The sequence below is a fragment of the Stegostoma tigrinum genome, chromosome 6 (assembly GCF_030684315.1).
Source record: "Stegostoma tigrinum isolate sSteTig4 chromosome 6, sSteTig4.hap1, whole genome shotgun sequence".
Taxonomy (NCBI): domain Eukaryota; kingdom Metazoa; phylum Chordata; class Chondrichthyes; order Orectolobiformes; family Stegostomatidae; genus Stegostoma; species Stegostoma tigrinum.
The window spans coordinates 84,941,242-84,962,514 of NC_081359.1; the positions used below are offsets into that span (position 1 = coordinate 84,941,242).

At 43.4% G+C, this 21,273-nt stretch overlaps 1 protein-coding gene across 6 annotated transcripts in view; it reads right to left on the minus strand.

Moving 5' to 3' along the window:
* The window catches only part of ccdc169 (coiled-coil domain containing 169), a 73,379-nt gene extending 58,753 nt beyond the window's left edge, over nt 1-14,626 (minus strand). For 3 of the 6 annotated variants that reach the window (XM_059646721.1, XM_048532638.1, XM_048532639.2), the window contains exons 1-5: nt 14,515-14,626; nt 2,878-3,085; nt 1,245-1,327; nt 992-1,102; nt 605-645 (exon numbers count right to left, since the gene is read on the minus strand). In XM_059646721.1, coding sequence (XP_059502704.1) covers nt 605-645; nt 992-1,102; nt 1,245-1,327; nt 2,878-3,032 — 390 coding nt within the window. In that variant the 5' untranslated portion in view covers nt 3,033-3,085; nt 14,515-14,626. Of the gene's footprint in view, nt 1-604; nt 646-991; nt 1,103-1,244; nt 1,328-1,515; nt 1,704-2,246; nt 2,343-2,877; nt 3,086-14,514 lie in introns of those variants that run through there. The other 3 variants (XM_048532640.2, XM_048532642.2, XM_048532641.2) reach the window with 3 other exon arrangements.
* Between the last annotated feature and the right edge of the window lie 6,647 nt (nt 14,627-21,273).

The window sequence follows — 21,273 nt, forward strand, 5'->3', positions numbered from 1 at the left end:
TTTAAGAAATTGTCCTTTTTTAATTCATTTATTCATGGGATATGGGCATTGCTATCAAGGCTAGCATTTACTGACTATATTTAATGGCCTTTCAGAAGGTAATTACCTTCTTGAACTACCAAGATCCATCTGGTTTTGTGCATCCACATTGATGTTGAGGAAGAAATTCTGATGTGTCAACAGTGTAGAAACAAAAATGCGCTTTAAACTGAGGATGGTACATGACTTTGTAAAGAACTTGCAGGGGGCAATGTTCCACATGCTGTCAAAAGAGCATGAGCAAGCTACTGCAGTGTAGCTTGTTGATGTCACACATTGTAACCTCAGGCTGCCTGTGGCTGCAGGGAGAAATGTTGAAAGCAGTGGATGAGGTGCTAATCAAACGGGCCTATATGTCATGGACAGTATTGAGTTTTTTGTGTCTTATGTAAGTTGCACTCATCTAGGCATGCTAGAAATATTCTATCACACTGTGTACCTTGTATTTGGTGGGGACAGGCTTTGGGAGGCAGGAGGTTGCAAATCACACATCAGAGGTTCCTAAATAAGCTGCTCCCACAATGCAGTGAAAGCTGACCAAAATCAAAAACTCCATGGTACTCACCACTGGCATCTCCTCATATGAACGTATGGAAGACAATCTGTCTATAAATAGATACAAAAAAAGTATCTCTCAGGAATTACTTTACTTATATTTTTAAGTGGGCTTTGTGTAAAGGCAGTAAAGAAATGGGATTCTAAAATAATTTAAAGCAAAATAATTAAGTGATAAAATGATCAGCTGACGTTTATTCTACTTGTAGAAACAATTCATAGCATTGATTTATATTGTGTTTTTAGAAACTCTATACAAATGTTAATCTCCTTTTGACATAATGGATTTTACTTCTGTACTAAATTCAATTGACCCAAAGCTATTTAATATTATGTACGGAAAATAAACAGCATTTTACAAAAAAAATTAAAATAGTAGTATTGTGAAATTACTTACCTGTCGGATTTCCACGAATATACTCTTTTTTCTCTTCTAAAATTCTAATTTGTCTCTCTAGTTGTAAATTCAATTCCTGTTGTGTTTCATATCGAGTCTTCCACTCATTTCCTAACAAAGGATTGAAACAGAACATTAAAAAATATTTCACGCTACATTTTCGTACTATATTATATTCATCAGGTTATTTCTAAAAAATAGTGCTTTATGCCAGAGTAAAGAATACTGCTTGATTAAAACTTTTCTTATGTACCTTCATCTTCAATTCTGTCTAATTGCTTTTCCAGTTGAGACACTGTGTTTCGCAAATCAGAAGCGGATAAGTCAAGCATGTCCCTGTTTAACAAACAAGAGATAGTACACTAAAATCATATAAAATTATAGTAAAACCCGAGCAGATTATTTCAAGTGCTTGTGAGGAGCTTTTAAAATTTAGACACAGTAATAAGGTTTAAAAAATGGTTTCCGAGCACTTAAAAGGGATTGATATTAACACCACCAAAGAAGTTTTTAAACATACTTACGATGTTGCTATACATCCTTTTGACAGTTTCTAAAATGCATCATACATAATTGTAATACGATATCACAGTTTTTCCATTTCCATAACTTGGAAATTGAACTGATTGAATAAAGTCTTCCACATGAAATACATTCTGATTTCCCACCTAAGATAAGGGAAAGGAACTGGTGATCTTTGAAAGCTAGACAAAATAAACATTGTAGGGCAGCCTAATAGGATTAAAATGTGATTACGATTACAGTTTCAATTTAAAGCATTGTTTGCTGTAGAAATATTATCTCACAATGATGAGCATAAATTTCCACTGCCTCAAAGTATCATTTTTTTGAGAATTTGCAGAAGTAACAAAATCAAGAAAAACAAAGAAGTGTAGCAGAACAAGAACAATTATGGTTTGTTATATTGTTAGTAGTGTTACTGTGAAGCTATATGCTATCATCTCAAAAGCAAGCTGCCTGAATCCTTCAACTTAACCTCAAACTCAAGAACCCAGTTGAAAGCCTTAATTTTCAGTTCATTACTGCTTAAGCTTATTGCTTCTTGCAAACACAAAGAAGTGACCATTAATAGTTAGAATTATGTTAGAATTAATTTTAAAATTAATTTTACTTAATTTTAAAATTCTGTTCAAAGGGAATTTTAATAGACTTTGAATTCTACCATGCATTTTAAATTTTAACCAATTTAACATAAAAATATTCAATCACAAGTTAATAAGGAATACACTAGTACCATGCCTGCTAAGGAATTCTGTAAAATAACCAGGGCTACACAGTGGTGTAAAACTACCACTTCAAATCCAATCATTGCAGCAGTAGCTCTTCTAATAATATCCCAACTCTTCAGCTGATTTAAGCTACAACAGCAGCATGGGTGTGAGCAGTTTTTACTTGAAATAATACTCTTTTCTTACGTTGGCATCCCAACCAAATTTGCCTAGGCAGTCTAGCCATGATTAATGAGTTAGATTGGGCATCCACTCTGCAATTGCAGTCCAACTTCAGAGTTAATGAAAAGTAAAACAAATTTTAATTAACACCACCATCACGATGTGATCTTTCAATGTCTTTGAGACTAGTATTAGCCACAGATTAAAAAAGCAATATTGTGTAGTTATAATCAGTACAAATTTGTCTGACACCTGTTATGAATATTTACAGCTGGGTGCAAAAGCGTACAGCTTATGTCACTGGACCAGTTGACAAATGATCCAGACATAAAAGTTCAAATTTCATCAAAACAGTTGCAGAATTTAAATTCAATCGATTAAGTAAATTTGGATTTAAAACCTTTGCTTAAAAATAGTGACTATGAAATGAAGCAGGAACAGCACAGATCTCAGAAACATAAGCTTCCAGGATACCTGACAGGACTTGTAGAATGTGGTTCCTCACAGATGACTTGCAATGTTCCCTCTAAGCTGTATCCACAGCCATTTTGATGATTTATTTGTGATGATAGGCAGGGCTGTTCTGGTTGCAGCATTGACATCTGGTTTTGGAAGTCACTGCAGTACATGGGCCTTGGATGCCCACAAAGCCAGTAAGTAAATTAAAGGGAACACTGACGGCCTGTACATAGACGGAACAAAACACTTTTCTGTTACGACAGCTTATTATGATGTGATGCTCTCAATACAAAGTGTTTACAGTCTATAGTGCCCTGTGCCTGTGGGAAGCTGGCTGCGTTGACAAAGCCTAATACCCGGGCTGCAGCACTGACCTTGTTACAACGAAACATACAAGTGGTTTATCAGTCACAAATCACATTGGTTACAGCCTTGATACATTTGTGCGGCAAGAATTGAGAGATCCACCATTGGTCTCCAGTGATCCTTGGAAGTAGCAAGTTGTATAAATATTTAGTACAGCTGTCACCTTGACAGTCCCGAGATAACCATCCACTCCCTCAGTTTGCACTATTTACAAGATGCACTGCAGAAATTCACTAAAGATCTTCAGACAGCACTTTCCAAGCCCATGACCACTCATATCCAGAAGAACAAGGGCAGCAGATACATGAGATTACTATCTGCAAGTTCCCCTCCAAGCTACCTACCATCCTGACTTGGAAATCTATCGACATTCCTTTAGTGTCACTGTGTCAAAATCCTGAAATTCCTTCCCCAAGAACATTGTGGGTCAACATACAAGACATAAGCAGTTCAAAAAGACAACACATCAACAGCTTCACAAAGGCAACCAGGTACAGGCCATAAATTGCTGACCAATCCGTGATACTCACATCCCACAAATGAATTTTAAAAAGTTCCCAAAATTTCCTCGAAGAGATGGAAGTTCTGTGATGGTGTCTCAGCAGCGACTCAGACTGTGGCAAAAATGTCCCTCACTCATCTGAAGGAAATGGCCTTGAGAACAATAGGTTCTAGACCTCCTGTACCACCTCCACATCCTGAGAGGAGCTTCAGTTACAGTTTCTTCATGAATTGTTTATTCAGCAACCGAGGGAAGTTGCTGCTGCCGCTGGACCTGCATTTACTCCTCCTCGATTCCTCTGTGCCTTCATTGCACCAAAGCCAGACAAACAATAACATCTACTAGGTGGCTGAATCAATTGGTCAGGGTTCCAATGAAATTACGCAGGGAATATAGGAACAGAGGAAAGTAGGAATAGATTAGGCCATTCAGAACATCAAGCCTGTTCTGCCATTCAATGTGATCATGTCTGACTGAATACTTCTGTTCACCCCATCCCCATAATCTTATAGGCCCCGGTAATCAAAAATCTATTAATCCCTACCTTAAACCCACTCAAAAAGTGAGCCTCCACAGCACTCTGCAGCAGAGAATTTCAAAGTTTCACAATGCTCTGTGTAAAACAAAAATCCTCATCTAAAGTTAAATGGCATCCTCTTATTTTTAAATTGTGCCATCTGGTTCTAGACTCCCTAACCTGGGGAAATATCATATCTGTATCTACCCTATCTATCCCTTGAAACGTTCTGGAAGTGTCAATTAGATCACTTCCCATTCTTTGAAACTTTGGAGAATATAAGCTCTGCAATCAAATATGCGAGATACCAATCATGGCAGCAAGCAGTTTTGACCATCCCATTGATCTTTACAAGCAGAAGTAACCAAAAATGACCTTAAAGGTATCAACTGTGGATCACAATTCACAAAGAACATTCAAAGTCTCATAGGCTGCACAGGAAGCGATTTCCTCTCACATTGAACTATACGTATTTGCCACACTGGCCTACTGCCCAGGTTGTAATGATATGAAACACATGTCCCTGACAACTCCAAACAGCTGACTGGCTATATCTATTCGCCTGGATTGAGGACAGACACTGCCCTTGACTTGACTGAGGTCTGCTCCAATTAGACTTTGAGATATGGCCATTTGGCTGAAGCACATGCTGTGTATTTGCCACATAAGCTGTTGGTGCATGCTGTAGGTGTAATACTGGCATAGCAAAGTGCTGGACTGCAACATATCCAACCACTAGACTGATTACTGCTGACAACTATGGCAAGCTTCCGGGCTTTGTGTCTGTGCTAAAAGGCAAGGCGATACAGAACTACTGTCAGCTTGTAAGCTCTGAAGGGGGCGACAAAGTGAAAATAGGCAAGGAAATACATGATGGAGATACTGCAAGTGTTCAGGCAGGTACAAATCCAGTAAGCACTAAGAACATAAGCAAAAAATTCTGAGATTCAGCCTGCTCCAATCCGTGAGATGGTGCCTGTCCCTGCACACAGGGGTCTGGCAGCAGCATTACAATAAAAGGTGTGGTGCGCTCCGAAGAGCAGAATTAAAGTGGACAACAGGTCAGAGATGTGCCATGATGATGCTGTGACGTTTCTGTGTGTTTGCTGCCATCCTCTGGGGATTGGGGGGTGTCATGCATGGGGTTTACTTATCTTACATTGTTGGGGACTGCTGTCCAAGCTGAAAGCTAGTGCTGTCAGGTACCCACTCTGATTTTCATATAGGGAATTATCACCATCTAGTCTCTCTCATTATGAAAGCCCACTTTTATCTCTACATTCAATGTATCAGCTAACTTACTCAATGTAGCCTTGGTCGAAGATTTTAAACAATCTCTTTTAATGTTATCAACTCCCAGAACAATCTGAGCAACAGTCAAGAGATAATGGGAACTGCAGATGCTGGAGATTCCAAGATAATAAAATGTGAGGCTGGATGAACACAGCAGGCCAAGCAGCATCTCAGGAGCACAAAAGCTGACGTTTCGGGCCTAGACCCTTCATCAGAGAGGGGGATGGGGGGAGGGAACTGGAATAAATAGGGAGAGAGGGGGAGGCGGACCGAAGATGGAGAGCAAAGAAGATAGGTGGAGAGGGTGTAGGTGGGGAGGTAGGGAGGGGATAGGTCAGTCCAGGGAAGACGGACAGGTCAAGGAGGTGGGATGAGGTTAGTAGGTAGCTGGGGGTGCGGCTGGGGGTGGGAGGAAGGGATGGGTGAGAGGAAGAACCGGTTAGGGAGGCAGAGACAGGTTGGACTGGTTTTGGGATGCAGTGGGTGGGGGGGAAGAGCTGGGCTGGTTGTGTGGTGCAGTGGGGGGAGGGGATGAACTGGGCTGGTTTAGGGATGCAGTGGGGGAAGGGGAGATTTTGAAACTGGTGAAGTCCACATTGATACCATATGGCTGCAGGGTTCCCAGGCGGAATATGAGTTGCTGTTCCTGCAACCTTCGGGTGGCATCATTGTGGCAGTGCAGGAGGCCCATGATGCCACCCACCCTCCTGCAAAAACTCCATCCCCTATTCCCAATTCCTCCGCCTCCGCCGCATCTGCTCCCACGATAAGACATTCCACTCCCGCACATCCCAGATGTCCAAGTTCTTTAAGGACCGCAACTTCCCCCCCACGGTGATTGAGAACGCCCTTGACCGCGTCTCCCGCATTTCCCGCGACACATCCCTCACACCCCGCCCCCGCCACAACCGCCCCAAGAGGATCCCCCTCGTTCTCACACACCACCCTACCAACCTCCGGATACAACGCATTATCCTCCGACACTTCCGCCATTTACAATCCGACCCCACCACCCAAGACATTTTTCCATCCCCACCCCTGTCTGCTTTCCGGAGAGACCACTCTCTCCGTGACTCCCTTGTTCGCTCCACACTGCCCTCCAACCCCACCACACCCGGCACCTTCCCCTGCAACCGCAGGAAATGCTACACTTGTCCCCACACCTCCTCCCTCACCCCCATCCCAGGCCCCAAGATGACATTCCACATTAAGCAGAGGTTCACCTGCACATCTGCCAATGTGGTATACTGCATCCACTGTACCCGGTGCGGCTTTCTCTACATTGGGGAAACCAAGCGGAGGCTTGGGGACCGCTTTGCAGAACACCTCCGCTCAGTTCGCAACAAACAACTGCACCTCCCAGTCGCAAACCATTTCCACTCCCCCTCCCATTCTCTTGATGACATGTCCATCATGGGCCTCCTGCACTGCCACAATGATGCCACCCGAAGGTTGCAGGAACAGCAACTCATATTCCGCCTGGGAACCCTGCAGCCATATGGTATCAATGTGGACTTCACCAGTTTCAAAATCTCCCCTTCCCCCACTGCATCCCTAAACCAGCCCAGTTCATCCCCTCCCCCCACTGCACCACACAACCAGCCCAGCTCTTCCCCCCCACCCACTGCATCCCAAAACCAGTCCAACCTGTCTCTGCCTCCCTAACCGGTTCTTCCTCTCACCCATCCCTTCCTCCCACCCCCAGCCGCACCCCCAGCTACCTACTAACCTCATCCCACCTCCTTGACCTGTCCGTCTTCCCTGGACTGACCTATCCCCTCCCTACCTCCCCACCTACACCCTCTCCACCTATCTTCTTTGCTCTCCATCTTCGGTCCGCCTCCCCCTCTCTCCCTATTTATTCCAGTTCCCTCCCCCCATCCCCCTCTCTGATGAAGGGTCTAGGCCCGAAACGTCAGCTTTTGTGCTCCTGAGATGCTGCTTGGCCTGCTGTGTTCATCCAGCCTCACATTTTATTATCTATGAGCAACAGTCAAAGCCATTTTGAAATTCTAATCCATGTAACATCTTTCACAACAATACCAAGTTTTTAAGATTCAGTACTTCAATGTAGGCATTCCTTTAAAAGACTCTCAGATTCACTCTTAAATTCAAAATATTTCCATCCCGTCAAAACTGTTCACCATTATTATGATCCCCGTTGCTGGTAATACTGCACAACTCATTGCCCACAGTGAAACCCCCATCGGAATGAGGTGCCTAAAACTGATTATCCAGCATTTAGAATTAAAAGCTGGGAACCTGATGTTGATGTGTCAGTGCCAGAGTTTGCTAAGTCCCGGTTAGAAACCAAAAAGCTTGAATTAACAGCAAAAAAAGAAAGGGGGAGAAAAAAAATGAGAGAGGAAGAAAAGAGGATATAGAAGACAGGAGAAAGAAAACTAAAACAGAAAGGGAAAGAGTAAACAGCATAAAGAAAAGAGCAATAAAAAGGAAGAGAGAGCTGGAAGTTTACTATTTGTGAGATAGTAGGAACTGCCAATGCTGGAGTCAGAGGTAGCACAGTGTGGAGCTGGAGGAACACAGGAGGCCAAGCAGCATAAAAGGAGCATGAAAGCTGACGTTTCGGGTCGGGACCCTTCTTCAGAAATTTCCAATGTTTCTGGTCAAAATTCTGGAAATGCCCCTGTAACAGCACTATAAACACCTCCTCGAAGGTAATTAGAGATGACAGTACCTAAATCCCATGACTGAAGAAAAAAAGGTTAGACGCAATCATTTAGAAAAAAATCAAACCTACCATTAAAGCTTCAAAAAGCCATGTTTCACTAAGTCCTTTAGAATTTTATTGTTACGTGTTTCGAATCCTAAACAACTCTATATGTTGCATTCTGAAAGATGTATCTCATCACTCTTTGCTCAGCAGGGTAATCATTCTGAGAAAATATTCTAATTAGCAAATTTGGTTTACTGATCATAATTTTAGAATTTTGATTTGTAGTATATGCTTTCTTTATATAGATACATCAAATTTGATAGACACTAAACCAGGACAGAAAAGGCTTGTGCTAGATTCATCAGATTTATTTTAATATTAGCAATTCTTTCAGGCTGTTACACAAGTTAAATCAATGGATGAATTTTTAAGCATGGGATCATTTATACCATGTAAAGCACAGCCTGCTGTTAAGATGTAGATGGTCTGCCTCGGTTTCTTCCTCAAACTGTTACTTGAAAATTTGCATAAAACATTATCACCTGAAGTGTGATAAATAACTTGTGTGACAGAAAGTGTGGGACTAGATACTGTTTTATCACTTTAGACATGTAAAGCAGTATTTTTTTACAAGTGTAAAAGAAATTCTACACAGACAATATAGTGCACTACTACATAGTCCAGTTTATTTGTGATGAAATTCTCTAGTTATATATAATATTTTACTGAACAAATACAGCAGTCTGTGACTGGCAAGATTTATGACACACTCAATTCCGAATTTGTTTTTCTTTTTATCTGTTTGGACATGCTATGGCTCACCTATCCATTTATATCTTGAGGTGGCACTTGAACTTGGACCTTCTGGTCCAGAACAGGGACATTCATACTGTCCCACAAGACCCTAATTATCCACAAGGATTAGAGTGGTGACATTCAGTTCGGCCTGTCACTGGGAGAAGGATTATTGTAAGGTTTTCAATAGGTCATTCATGACAGTTCAGGGTCCACTGAAGAGCAGTTCAACATATTGCGATTTAAAAGCCAGCATGTGAGCTGGTATAGAAGTGCTGGGTTTTATTTGCATTGTATGGAAGGCATTTGAATTAAACTGGTTTTCCATCGGCAGCACAATGAGTTTACCCAAAACATTGACTGCCTCTTTCTACCGGAAACATTGACTGCTCCTTCCAGTCCTGAAGAAGGGTGATACCCGAAACATTGACTGCTCCTTTCTTCCAGTTGCTGCCTGGCTTGCTGTGTTCGTCCAGCCTCTTGTTTGTCTACCTAGCCCTAAGAGCAGCTGGATAGTTTTGTGTTGTCATAACACATGCCAAGTTTATGAGTGGTCAGATATAATGGGAACTGCAGATGCTGGAGAATCCAAGACAACAAAGTGTGAAGCTGGATGAACACAACAGGCCAAGCAGCATCTCAGGAGCACAAAAGGTGATATTTTGGGCCTAGACCCTGAAGGGTCCAGGCCCGAAACGTCAGCTTTTGTGCTCCTGAGATGCTGCTTGGCCTGCTGTGTTCATCCAGCTTCACAGTTTGTTATCGAAATTCTATGAGTTGTGGGGCAGTTAGGTGTAGCAGTCAAGGCTTATGAAAAGTCTTGCAAGTTGTTATAGCTTACAAGAAGCCAGGTGCCACCCATTAGTCAGTACAGTGGAGACTCCGGGGGGGGAGAAAAAAACCCATAAACATTGTCTGCTTGATGCAGCTGTGCAAGATGAAAACTCGTGAAAAAAAAGGAAAGATTCTTGGAAGGCCAGAAGGGAAAAAATGTAATCCCTTTTGACGTTGACTGAGATTTGATGACCTTTCAGGTCATTGAGGTCTGGGAGGAGTTGCTGAGAACCAGTGAGATTGTGCTGATCGCATTCATTCATTTCTTGAGGTGCTCTTTGAGTGATGCATGTTTGCCTCTAGCAGGATGATTTACCTAATGTGGCACTGTTTATGTTGTCCCACATGACATAAGAAACTGAACTTGGATATCATGGTAAAAAAACCAAAACAACTGCAGATGCTGGAATTCAGGACAAAAAAGAAATTGCTAGAAAAAGCCAGCAGGTCTGGCAGCGTCTGCGGAGAGAAATCAGATTTCATGTTTTTGGATTTGTTCTAAATAAGGGTCACTGGACCTGAAACGTTAACTCTGACTTCTCTGCACGGATACTGTCAAATCTGCTGACTTTTTCCAGCAATTTCTGTTTTTGTTATACGTATTGTAGTATTGAAGAACCAATGGGCATTTATTACAGATAACTATTATGAGCAAACACTATATTCACAGGCACATCAAAATCTAAGTTAACACTGAACCATTAGATTGCAACTAAGCACCATGCTTTCAATAGTATGTCATACATCAAGTGATCCAAGATAAGATGGAGTCTGTGATCTTTATACTCATGAGTCACATGCTATGATACAGTGACAACATAATGAGTAAGTCTCTCAAAGACTTACTGATGCACCGTGGCTCTTAAAGAATGAGTTCAGAATGAGGGAACATTGTTTTAAAATTAGGGGTCACTCTTTAGGTCAGAGATAAAGGGATTTTTTCTGCCTTAGAGTCATGCAACTTTGGACATCTGCTTCAGAATATTGGGAGAAGCACAGTGGCTCAGTTGGTAGCACTGCTGCCTTGCAGCATCAGAGACCAGGGTTCAATTTCACCCTTGGGCGACTGACTGTCTGTGTGGAATTTGCAAATTCTTCCCGTGTCTATTCTGGTTTCCTCTCACAGTCCAAAGACAAGCAGGTTCAGTGGGCTGGCCATAGTGCCCATAGTGTTCAGGAATGTGTAGGTTCGGTGAATTAACCATGGGAAATGCAGGGCTACAAGGATAGGATAGAGTAGAGATGGGTTTCGTTGGGATGCTCTTTGGATGGTCGGCGTGGACTCAATAGAGCAAATGATCTGCTTCCACATTATAGGGATTCTATGATTGTACAAATATGGTGGAGGAAGGACATTGAACACTATAAAGAAATGTGTGGACTGATTCTCTTTCCTAGCAAAATCTATGGTTATCAAGGATAGAAAGAAATATGGAATTCAGAACACAAATATATCAGTCATGATCTTTTTGAATGATTAAGCAGACATTAAGTGCTGAGTGCCCTCCTTCTGCTCCTAATTCATATACTTGTATGTTTGTCAACTCGCCATGAGACATAGCACCCTCACCAGTGCTTCTATATTCTTTTCATATCATAATCAGTACCATAAAATTCACATTCGCCTAACAAGGTGTGCAAATTTTGTTAGTATATAATGAATCAATAAATAGTAACATGGTAGTACAGAACTTGAGTAGTGATGAAAAAATAGATATTCTGGTCAAAGCTTTTTCATCTTATATTCATCAAGACAGTTCCCGAGCAAATTTTAGAAGAACCAATTTTTATACTGTGTTGGAGGAGAGTGCTGATTGATTTGCAAATGGACTTTGATTGGTACAGGCATTCATGGAGAATGTATCAGTTAATAAAGATTGGCAGTTAACTGCTGGGCTTGGTTTAAATTTTAAATCAGGTTGACTCATCTATGTTGTTGAGCTGAAGCATTTACTACGTATGAATATGTTATTTTCTCTGTGCAAGGAACATTACTCATACGTAACTTCTGGAACATACAAATATGCCATACTGAAAGCCCTATTTAAAGTCATAATTGGTTGTCAAGTAATCTTTTGCACATTCAGGATTAGCCAAAACAGAAATGACTCAACAAAATAGATGATAATAATTAGCTGGTATATTTCTCAGGTTAAATTCTTAAACCATCCAAGCCAACCTGCCTCATTTAAAATTTAAACAATCGCTGTCTGTTATCTATCCATTACTTTTAACTTGGGGATGCCCCATGGCAATGCCTCCAATCAGATCCACTTGCCAACTAATCAACGCACATCTCTCATATAGTTTAAAAGTTGGTTTCTGCCATTACTTTGTAATTCTCGCAAGTTGTCCTGATAAGTGGAAAAAAACAAACATGCCTTGTCTGGCAGCAATCATTAAATACTGTTAGTCACAACTTTTGAAAAAGGTTTGACTTTCGCATTTGAAATCCATTTGCGAGGAGCTTGCGCTTTCACATTTGCAAAATCTTTTACTATGAGTTTTGCCTCTTTATGTGTATTTTTCTCCCTAAGTCACGCCAGGCCTCAAAAGTTCACCTGTAAAGTTGAAGCCTATGAAAGATTTCTTTTTAAAAAAACCAATGCCCGAACTGATTGTCATTAGATAGCGCACCCAGCTTGTCACCATAGCGGCTGCAAGGGACAAGAGTATACTGGGAATTGTTCAGAGATAATGGGAACTGCAGATGCTGGAGAATCCAAGACAACAAAATGTGAGGCTGGATGAACACAGCAGGCCAAGCAGCATCTCAGGAGCACAAAAGCTGACATTTCGGGCCTAGACGCTTCATCAGAGAGGGGGATGGGGTGAGGGTTCTGGAATAAATAGCGAGAGAGGGGGAGGCAGACCGAAGATGGGGAGAAAAGAAGATAGGTGGAGAGGATAGTATAGGTGGGGAGGTAGGGAGGGGATAGGTCAGTCCAGGGAAGACGGACAGGTCAAGGAGGTGGGATGAGGTTAGTAGGTAGATGGGGGTGCGGCTTGGGGTGGGAGGAAGGGATGGGTGAGAGGAAGAACAGGTTAGGGAGGCGGAGACATGTTGGACTGGTTTTGGGATGCAGTGGGGGGAGGGGACAAACTGGGCTGGTTTAGGGATGCAGTTGGGGGAAGGGGAGATTTTGAAACTGGAGAAGTCCACATTGATACCATTAGGCTGCAGGATTCCCAGGTGGAATATGAGTTGCTGTTCCTGCAACCTTCGGGTGACATCATTGTGGCACTGCAGGAGGCCCATGATGGACATGTCATCTAAAGAATGGGAGGGGGAGTGGAAATGGTTTGCGACTGGGAGGTGCAGTAGTTTGTTGCGAACTGAGCGGAGGTGTTCTGCAAAGCAGTCTCCAAGCCTCCGCTTGGTTTCCCCAATGTAGAGGTAGCCACACCGGGTACAGTGGATGCAGTATACCACATTGGCAGATGTGCAGGTGAACCTCTGCTTAACGTGGAATGTCATCTTGGGGCCTGGGATAGGGGTGAGGGGGGAGGTGTGGGGGCAAGTGTAGCATTTCCTGCGGTTGCAGGGGAAGGTGCCGGGTGTGGTGGGGTTGGAGGGCAGTGTGGAGCGAATGTTGCGAACTGAGCGGAGGTGTTCTGCTAAGCGGTCTCCAAGCCTCCGCTTGGTTTCCCCAATGTGGAGGAAGCCACACCGGGTGTTGCGAACTGAGCGGAGGTGTTCTGCAAAGCATCTCCAAGCCTCCGCTTGGTTTCCCCAATGTGGAAGAAGGCACACCCTTGTTCGCTCCACACTGCCCTCCAACTCCACCACATCCGGCACCTTCCCCTGCAACTGCAGGAAATGCTACACTTGCCCCAAGCGGAGGCTTGGAGACCGCTTTGCAGAACACCTCCGCTCAGTTCGCAACAAACTACTGCACCTCCCAGTCGCAAACCATTTCCACTCCCGCTCACATTCTTTAGATGACATGTCCATCATGGGCCTCCTGCAGTGCCACAATAATGCCACCCGAAGGTTGCAGGAACAGCAACTCATATTCCGCCTGGGAACCCTGCAGCCTAATGGTATCAATGTGGACTTCACCAGTTTCAAAATCTCCCCTTCCCCCAACTGCATCCCTAAACCAGCCCAGTTCGTCCCCTCCCCCCACTGCACCACACAACCAGCCCAGCCCTTCCCCTCCACCCACTGCATCCCAAAACCAGTCCAACCTGTCTCTGCCTCCCTAACCTGTTCTTCCTCTCACCCATCCCTTCCTCCCACCCCAAGCCGCACCTCCATCTCCTACCTACTAACCTCATCCCACCTCCTTGACCTGTCCGTCTTCCCTGGACTGACCTATCCCCTCCCTACCTCCCCACCTATACTCTCCTCTCCACGTATCTTCTTTTCTCCCCATCTTCGGTCCGCCTCCCCCTCTCTTCCCTATTTATTCCAGAACCCTCACCCCATCCCCCTCTCTGATGAAGGGTCTAGGCCCAAAACGTCAGCTTTTGTGCTCCTGAGATGCTGCTTGGCCTGCTGTGTTCATCCAGCTCCACACTTTGTTATACTGGGAATTGTTACTCGTTTCACGGGTTGAGATGAGAAATGAACGGAAGAGCGGGAGTGGGGAAATTCACTGTATCGGATATGGTCCAAAGTTGAAAAGCAGCATGATCGCGGGTAAAGCCCCACTGCCCTCATACCGCATTTGCCTCTCCTGCTCCAACTCGCTGCACAGCTGCTCGAGATCCGACGACTCTCCGCGCGCCTCCACCATCCTCGCTCCCGGACCCGCTTGTTACAGTCGTCACCGTGGCAACGCACTGTCATGTGACTCGCACCCGGAAGTCCCTAGCCTCCTCTCCGTGAAATATACGGCCGCGCGCAATTTGTCATTCTGTAAGGAGTTGCTATGGATAGAGGGGAGCTGTTGTCTGATTCTGCCAAAGAGTACGACAGGATGAAAACCAATATAGGTAAGAATGCATATTAAGGGTTACAGTTATACTATGGTTTATTTGTAATATCTCCTATTCTGAAGAAGATTTTAAGAATATAATATCGACTGATTTCTTTTTCTACAGACACTGCTGATTTTTTTTAAACTTTTGCTTTCAGAGTTTCAACATATCATTTTCCTCTAAATTATTCACTGTGAGGGACATAAACTGGACAAGATATTCTAAATGAGATCTAATCAAGAATGATTTGGTGCTGTGTTGAATTCATTTATGTATGAAATACATTCAAATATTCAGGGATAACAAGGTGAAGAGCTGGATGAATTCAACGGGCCAAGCAGCATCAGAAGAGCAGGAAAGCTGACGTTTTAGGCCTAGAAGCCTTCTTCAGAAATGGGAGAGACGAAGGGGGTTCTGAAATAAATAGGGTGAGAGGGGGAGGTGGATAGAAGATGGATAAGGAAGAATATAGGTGAAGAGGAGAAAGACAGGTCAAAGAGGTGGGGATGGAGCCAGTAAAGGTGAGTGTAGATGGGGAGTTAGGGAGGGGATAGGTCAGTCCAAGGAGGATGGACAGATCAAGTGGGTGGGATGAGTTGTGTAGGTAGGAGATGGGGGTGGGGCTTGAAGTGAGAGGAGGAGATAGGTGGGAGGAAGGACGGGCTAGGGAGGTCAGGACAAGCTGGGCTGGTTTTGGGATGCGGTTGGGGAAGGGGAGATTTTGAAGCTTGTGAAATCCACATTGATACCATTGGGCTGCAGGGTTCTCAAGTGAAATATGGGGTGCTGTACCTGCAACCTTTGGGTGGCATCATTGTGGCACTGCAGGAGACCCAGGATGGCATGTTGTCTAAGGCATGGGAGGGGGAGTTGAAATGGTTCATAAGTGGGAGGTACAGTGAACCGTGCATAGATGTTCCACAAAGCGGTCCCCAAGGATGTTTTTCAAGGACCGCAATTACCCTTCCCCCACGGTGGTCAAAAACACCCTCTCCTGCATTTCCTGCAACTCATCCCTCACACCACCTCCCTGTAATAACAACCGAAACAGGATCGCCCTCGTCCTCACATACTACCCCGCCCAACCTCCAGATACACCGCATCATCTTCCGGCACTTCCACTTGAGGCTGTTTTCGTTGGAGAGAAGAAAGTTAAGAGGTGACTTAATAGAGACATACAAGATGATGAGAGGATTAGATAGGGTGGACAGTGAGAGTCTTTTTCCTCAGATGGTGATGGTTAGCATGAGGGGACATAGCTTTAAATTGAGGGGTAATAGATATAGGACAGAGGTAGGTTCTTTATTTGTGGAGTAGTAAGGGCGTGGAATGCCCTGCCTGCAACAGTAGTAGACTGCCAAGTTTTTAAGGGCATTTAAATGGCCATTGGATGAGCATATGGATGATAATGGAATAGTGTAGGTTAGATGGGCCTCAGAATGGTTTCATAGGTCAGCGCAACATCGAGGGCCAAAGGGCCTGTACTGCGCTGTAATGTTCTGTGTTCTATGTTCTGCCATCTGCAATCTGACCCCACCACCAAAGACATTTTTCCTTCCCTATCCTTATCTGCTTTCGGGAGGGACTACTATCCGTGACTCCCTCATCCACTTCACACTCTGCACCAGTCCTACCACCCCTGGCACTTTTCCCTGCAACCACAGGAAGTGCTACACCTCCCTTCTCACCCCCATCCCAGGCCCCAAGAAGACCTTCCACGTCAAACAGATGTTCACCTGCACATCTGCTAATGTTGTATACTGTATCTGCTGTTCCCGATATGCCCTCCTCTACATTGGGGAAACCAAGCGGAGGCTTGGGGCCCACTGTCAGCTTTCCTGCTCCTCTGATGTTGCTTGACCTGCTGTGTTCATCCAGCTCTATACCTTGTTATCTCAGATTCTCCAGCATCTGCAGTTTCTACTATCTTTGAAATTTTAAAACCTAGTTCTGCACTTACCCACAAGAGGAAACATTCTTTCCATAGCCACCTTATCAAGACCATTCAGGATCTTGCACATTTTGATCAAATCACCCTTCGTTCTTCTGAACTCTCATTGAAACCAGCCCAACCTGTCTTCATAAGAAGAGGCATGACCAATGTTCCATCTATTTCTTTCCTGCTGAGCCCAGAGCTATGCATTAGCATGCTAATATGTGTGTGTGGGGCTTCTCAGCCTTGCTGTGCAACTAAGAAGTGACATTGACCATGGTGTCCTTTTGTGTCGGGGTGTTCTGAGAGGTATGTGCTTTGAGTGTTGCCCAATCGATCTGCTACAAGTCATTGTCATCACTTGTAAATCTCACTGTCTTGATGTCTGAAGCTGGCATTAAACCATCACAACTATTAACTCGACTAATTCAGCCTTTTCTCATAATACAGAAGTGGATTTATACAGGAAAATTTTTTTACTTTCATGTGAGGATACAAATTTATGCAAAAGGCGTCTTCCTCTTTCCTGTTCTCGCATTTTATTTTCATTAATTTTTACACACTGCTATGCTTAAAATTGGACAGCTGAGGCTGCAACAGGGAAACCTTGAGTCCATTTTAAGAAATAAACAAGTTCCACAATGCTGACTTTTGTACAGGTTCCATATCTCTCGATCTGTATAGTCTTGCTAACAGTCAGAGGACAAGTTTTATTTACTTGCTCACCTTGAATAAAGTGTAATCCAGTCCTTTTTATTGGCTTCTCTTGCCATTGCTAGATGCTGGATTGTCTGATTGGCAGGTCCATCAGTAGCAGCAGAATCATATTCCAATACAACCTGCAATCTCATGACCAGGCATATCCTTCCACTGCACTATTACCAGGGGATCAAGCCAAGAGATCAATCCTGATTCAATGAAGAATGCAGGAGAGCATCCCAGGAGCAGCAGCAGGCATACCTAAAAGCAGGCACTCTACAAACAGGATTACTTGCATGCCAAGCATTATAAGCAGTAAGTGATAGACAGAGCTAAGCTCTGCAGTCCTGCCACATTGAGATATGAAGAGTGGTGGACAGTTACACAATTTGCTCAAGGAGGAGGCTCCACAAATATCCCCATCCACAGTGAATACCCCAGCTCATCAATGCAAAAAATAAGGTTGAAGCATTCGCAAAAAGCTTCAGCTGCAAGTGCCGAGTAATGATCCGTCTTGGCCTTTTCCAGAGATTCCCAGTATCGTAAATACTGGTCTGCAGTCGATACAATTCACTCCATGTGATATCAAGAAATGGCTGGAGGCACTGAATACTGCAAAGGCCCTGACAATATTCCAGGAATAGTTCTCAAGACTTGTGCTCCAGAAACTGCCCCTTCCTAGCCAAGCTGTTCCAGTACAGCTGCAATTTTGGCATTTATCTGACAATGTGGAAAATTGCCCAGGTATGTCGAGTGTACACCAAAGCAGGGATGATCTGTTCCAGCCAATTATTGCTTCATCAGTCTACTCTTGATTATCAGTAAAGTGATTGGAAGGTGTCATCAACAGGGCTTTCAGGTAGCACCTGCTCATTGATGCCCAATTTGACTTCCACCAGAGCATCCAGGCTCCTGACCTCATTACAGCCTTGGTTCAAACATGGACAAAAGAGCTGAATTCCAGGGGTGATGAGAGTGACAACCCTTGACATCATGGTCTCATTTTGCCAAATGTATTATCAAGGAACCCTAGCAAAACTGGAATGCATGGGAATCGGGGAGAATCCACTCTGCTGGTTGTAGTCATACCTGGCACACAGGAAGATAGTTTTGGTTGTTGGAAGTCAGTCATCTCAGCTCCAGGAGTTCTTCATAGTGGTGTCCTAGGTTAACCCATCTTCAGCTGCTTCGTCAATAGCTTTCCTCCATCATAAGATCAAAGCTGGGGATGTTCACTGATTGCAAAATGTTCATTTTTCACAGCTCCTCAGAAACTGAAGCAATCATGCCCAAATGCAGAACGACTTGGACAATATCATTTGCGCCTCACAAATGACAGGCAATGATCATCTCTAATAAGAGATAATCTAACCAATGCTCCTTGATATTCAATAACGTAATTACTGAATCCACCAATTATCAATGTCCTGGGGATTACTATTGACAGAAACAGCTGGACTTGCCACATAAACACAGTGGCTACAACAGCAAGCCAGATGCTGGGAATATTGCAGCAAGTATTGTTCCTCCTAACTCTCCAATGCATGTCCACTATCCACAAGGTACAAGTCAAGAGCGTGTTGGAATACTTCTCACCTTTTCTGAATAAGCGCAACTCTGACAACACTCGAAGCTTGAGACTGTCCAGGAGGAATCAGTGCAGCTGATCGGCATCACACCCACAGATAACCACACCGTCTACCATTAATGATCAGTAGCAGCTGTGTATACTGCCTACAAGATACACTGCAGAAATTCATGAAAGATCCTTAGGCAGAACCTTCCAAACCCACAACTGCGTTTATCTTTTTATTCATTCATGGGATGCGGGTGTCACTGGCCAGGCAGCATTTATTGCCCATCCCTAATTGCACAGAGGACAGTTAAGAGTCAACTATATTGCTGTCAGTCTGTAGCCACATGTAGGCCAGACCGGGTAAGGATGGCAGTTTCCTTCCCAAAAGGACATTAGTGAACTAGAAGGGCTTTCACTGACAATCAACAATAGATTCAAATTCCACCATCTGCTGTGGCTGGATTCAAACCCAGGTCCCCAAAACATTACCTGGGTCTCTGGACTAACAGTCCAGTGATAATACCACTAGGCCATCACCTCCCCTTAGAAGCACAAGAGCAGCAGATATATGGGAAAAACAGCACTTGCAAGTTTCCTTCCAGCATATCACTATTCCTTCAGTGTCATTTATCAAAATCCTAGGATTGCCTCCCTATAACAGCATTGTGGGTCTACCTACAGCACGTGGACAGCCAAGGTTCAAGATGGCAGCTCAGTACCATCTTCTGAAGAGCAACCAGGGACCAGCAATAAAATGCTGATTCAGCCAGCAATGCCCATGTCCCATGAGTGAATTAAAAAAAACGTCCAAACTGTTGGGTCTTCTTTGAATATGAATACCGTCAGTGTTCACTTGGGAAACAACATTTATGAAGAAACTTTGTACTTTTTTGATTGGATGGAGCTTGTGTGTTCCCTTAAGCAATACCTAGTTCGTGGAGATAACAACATTGTAATATTTAATTCTCATTAGTCTTCAGCTGATCATCCTGATGATGAATAACTGTTTCCTTTGCCCATTAAAATTACTGACTAGGGTATTCAGTATCAGGTACTCCTTCCTCCTGCAAAGTAGTTAGACTTTGTTCTGCTCATGAACCATTGGTGGAAATTCAATGCAGTGAATATTGAGACCTTGGTTTAAATGAGCAATTTTAATGGAACATTGTTGCTCCGTTATTGAATTCCAAGATTCAATTAAGTGATAGAATCTACAGTATTGAATGTGGGCCTTTTTATGATCTGCATGGAATTGTATTACAGGCACTTGACAAATAATGAATTTCATCCTGCATTTACTGTCCAAAGTATTAGCTGATTATATGCTTGGTTCAGTCATTATATTGTTCTACGTACTAATTTGGCGTAGTATAATGTACCCCTTCACTAAGCTGTTCTTCCTATAAATAAATCTTAACTGGCACCTGGGTGGATATACAGTAAGTAGCAAACATGTCAAATATCATTTTTCATCCCGAGAAGAGTCTCACAGAATCATTACATGAGACATAATTAATGTAAGGATATCTTGCAGTCTCTCTCCCTCATGTTTGTAATTAATATAAAATTAGAATATTATATAAAAATGAGGACTTGGTGTGAGACATTAAAATGAATATGAATTATTCCCATATGCCCTGACCCAGTTTATCCCTTACTTAACTTCATCTGAAAAGACTGCAGCCTTATTTCCCTACTTGATACATAAACAAAGGAATGAGGAACAGAAGTAGACCATTTGGTCTTTTTGAGCCTATTCTGCCTTTAAGTATTGTCATGGCTGATCATCCAACTGATGAACCATGTTCCCACTGTTGCCCTATATCCTTTGATCCCCTTAGCCCTAAGAAACAGCTTTCCAGTGGCAGACATTTCAATCGAATCACTACTCTTTCGGGGCAGAAATTTCTCCTCCTCTCAGACCTAATAGGCCTACCCCATTATCCTTAGACTGTGACCCCGCCTCTGGAATCCCACTCATTAGGAACACCCTTCCTGTGTTTACCTTGTCCAGTCCTTTTATAATTTTTGTAGATTTCTGAGACTCTCTCCCTTCACCTCACCCTCCGCGCCCCCCCCCCCCCCCCCATCTTCCTAAACTCCAGTGAATGTCGGACCATGAGATCATAAAATTTAGGATCAGAATTAGCCCATTTAGCCCATCGATTCTAGTCTGCCATTCGATAATGGCTGATATGTTTCTCAACCTCATTCTCCTGTCTGCTCCCTGTAATCCTTGACTCCTTTACCATTCAAGAATCTATCTATCGCTGTCTTAAATATATTCAATGAC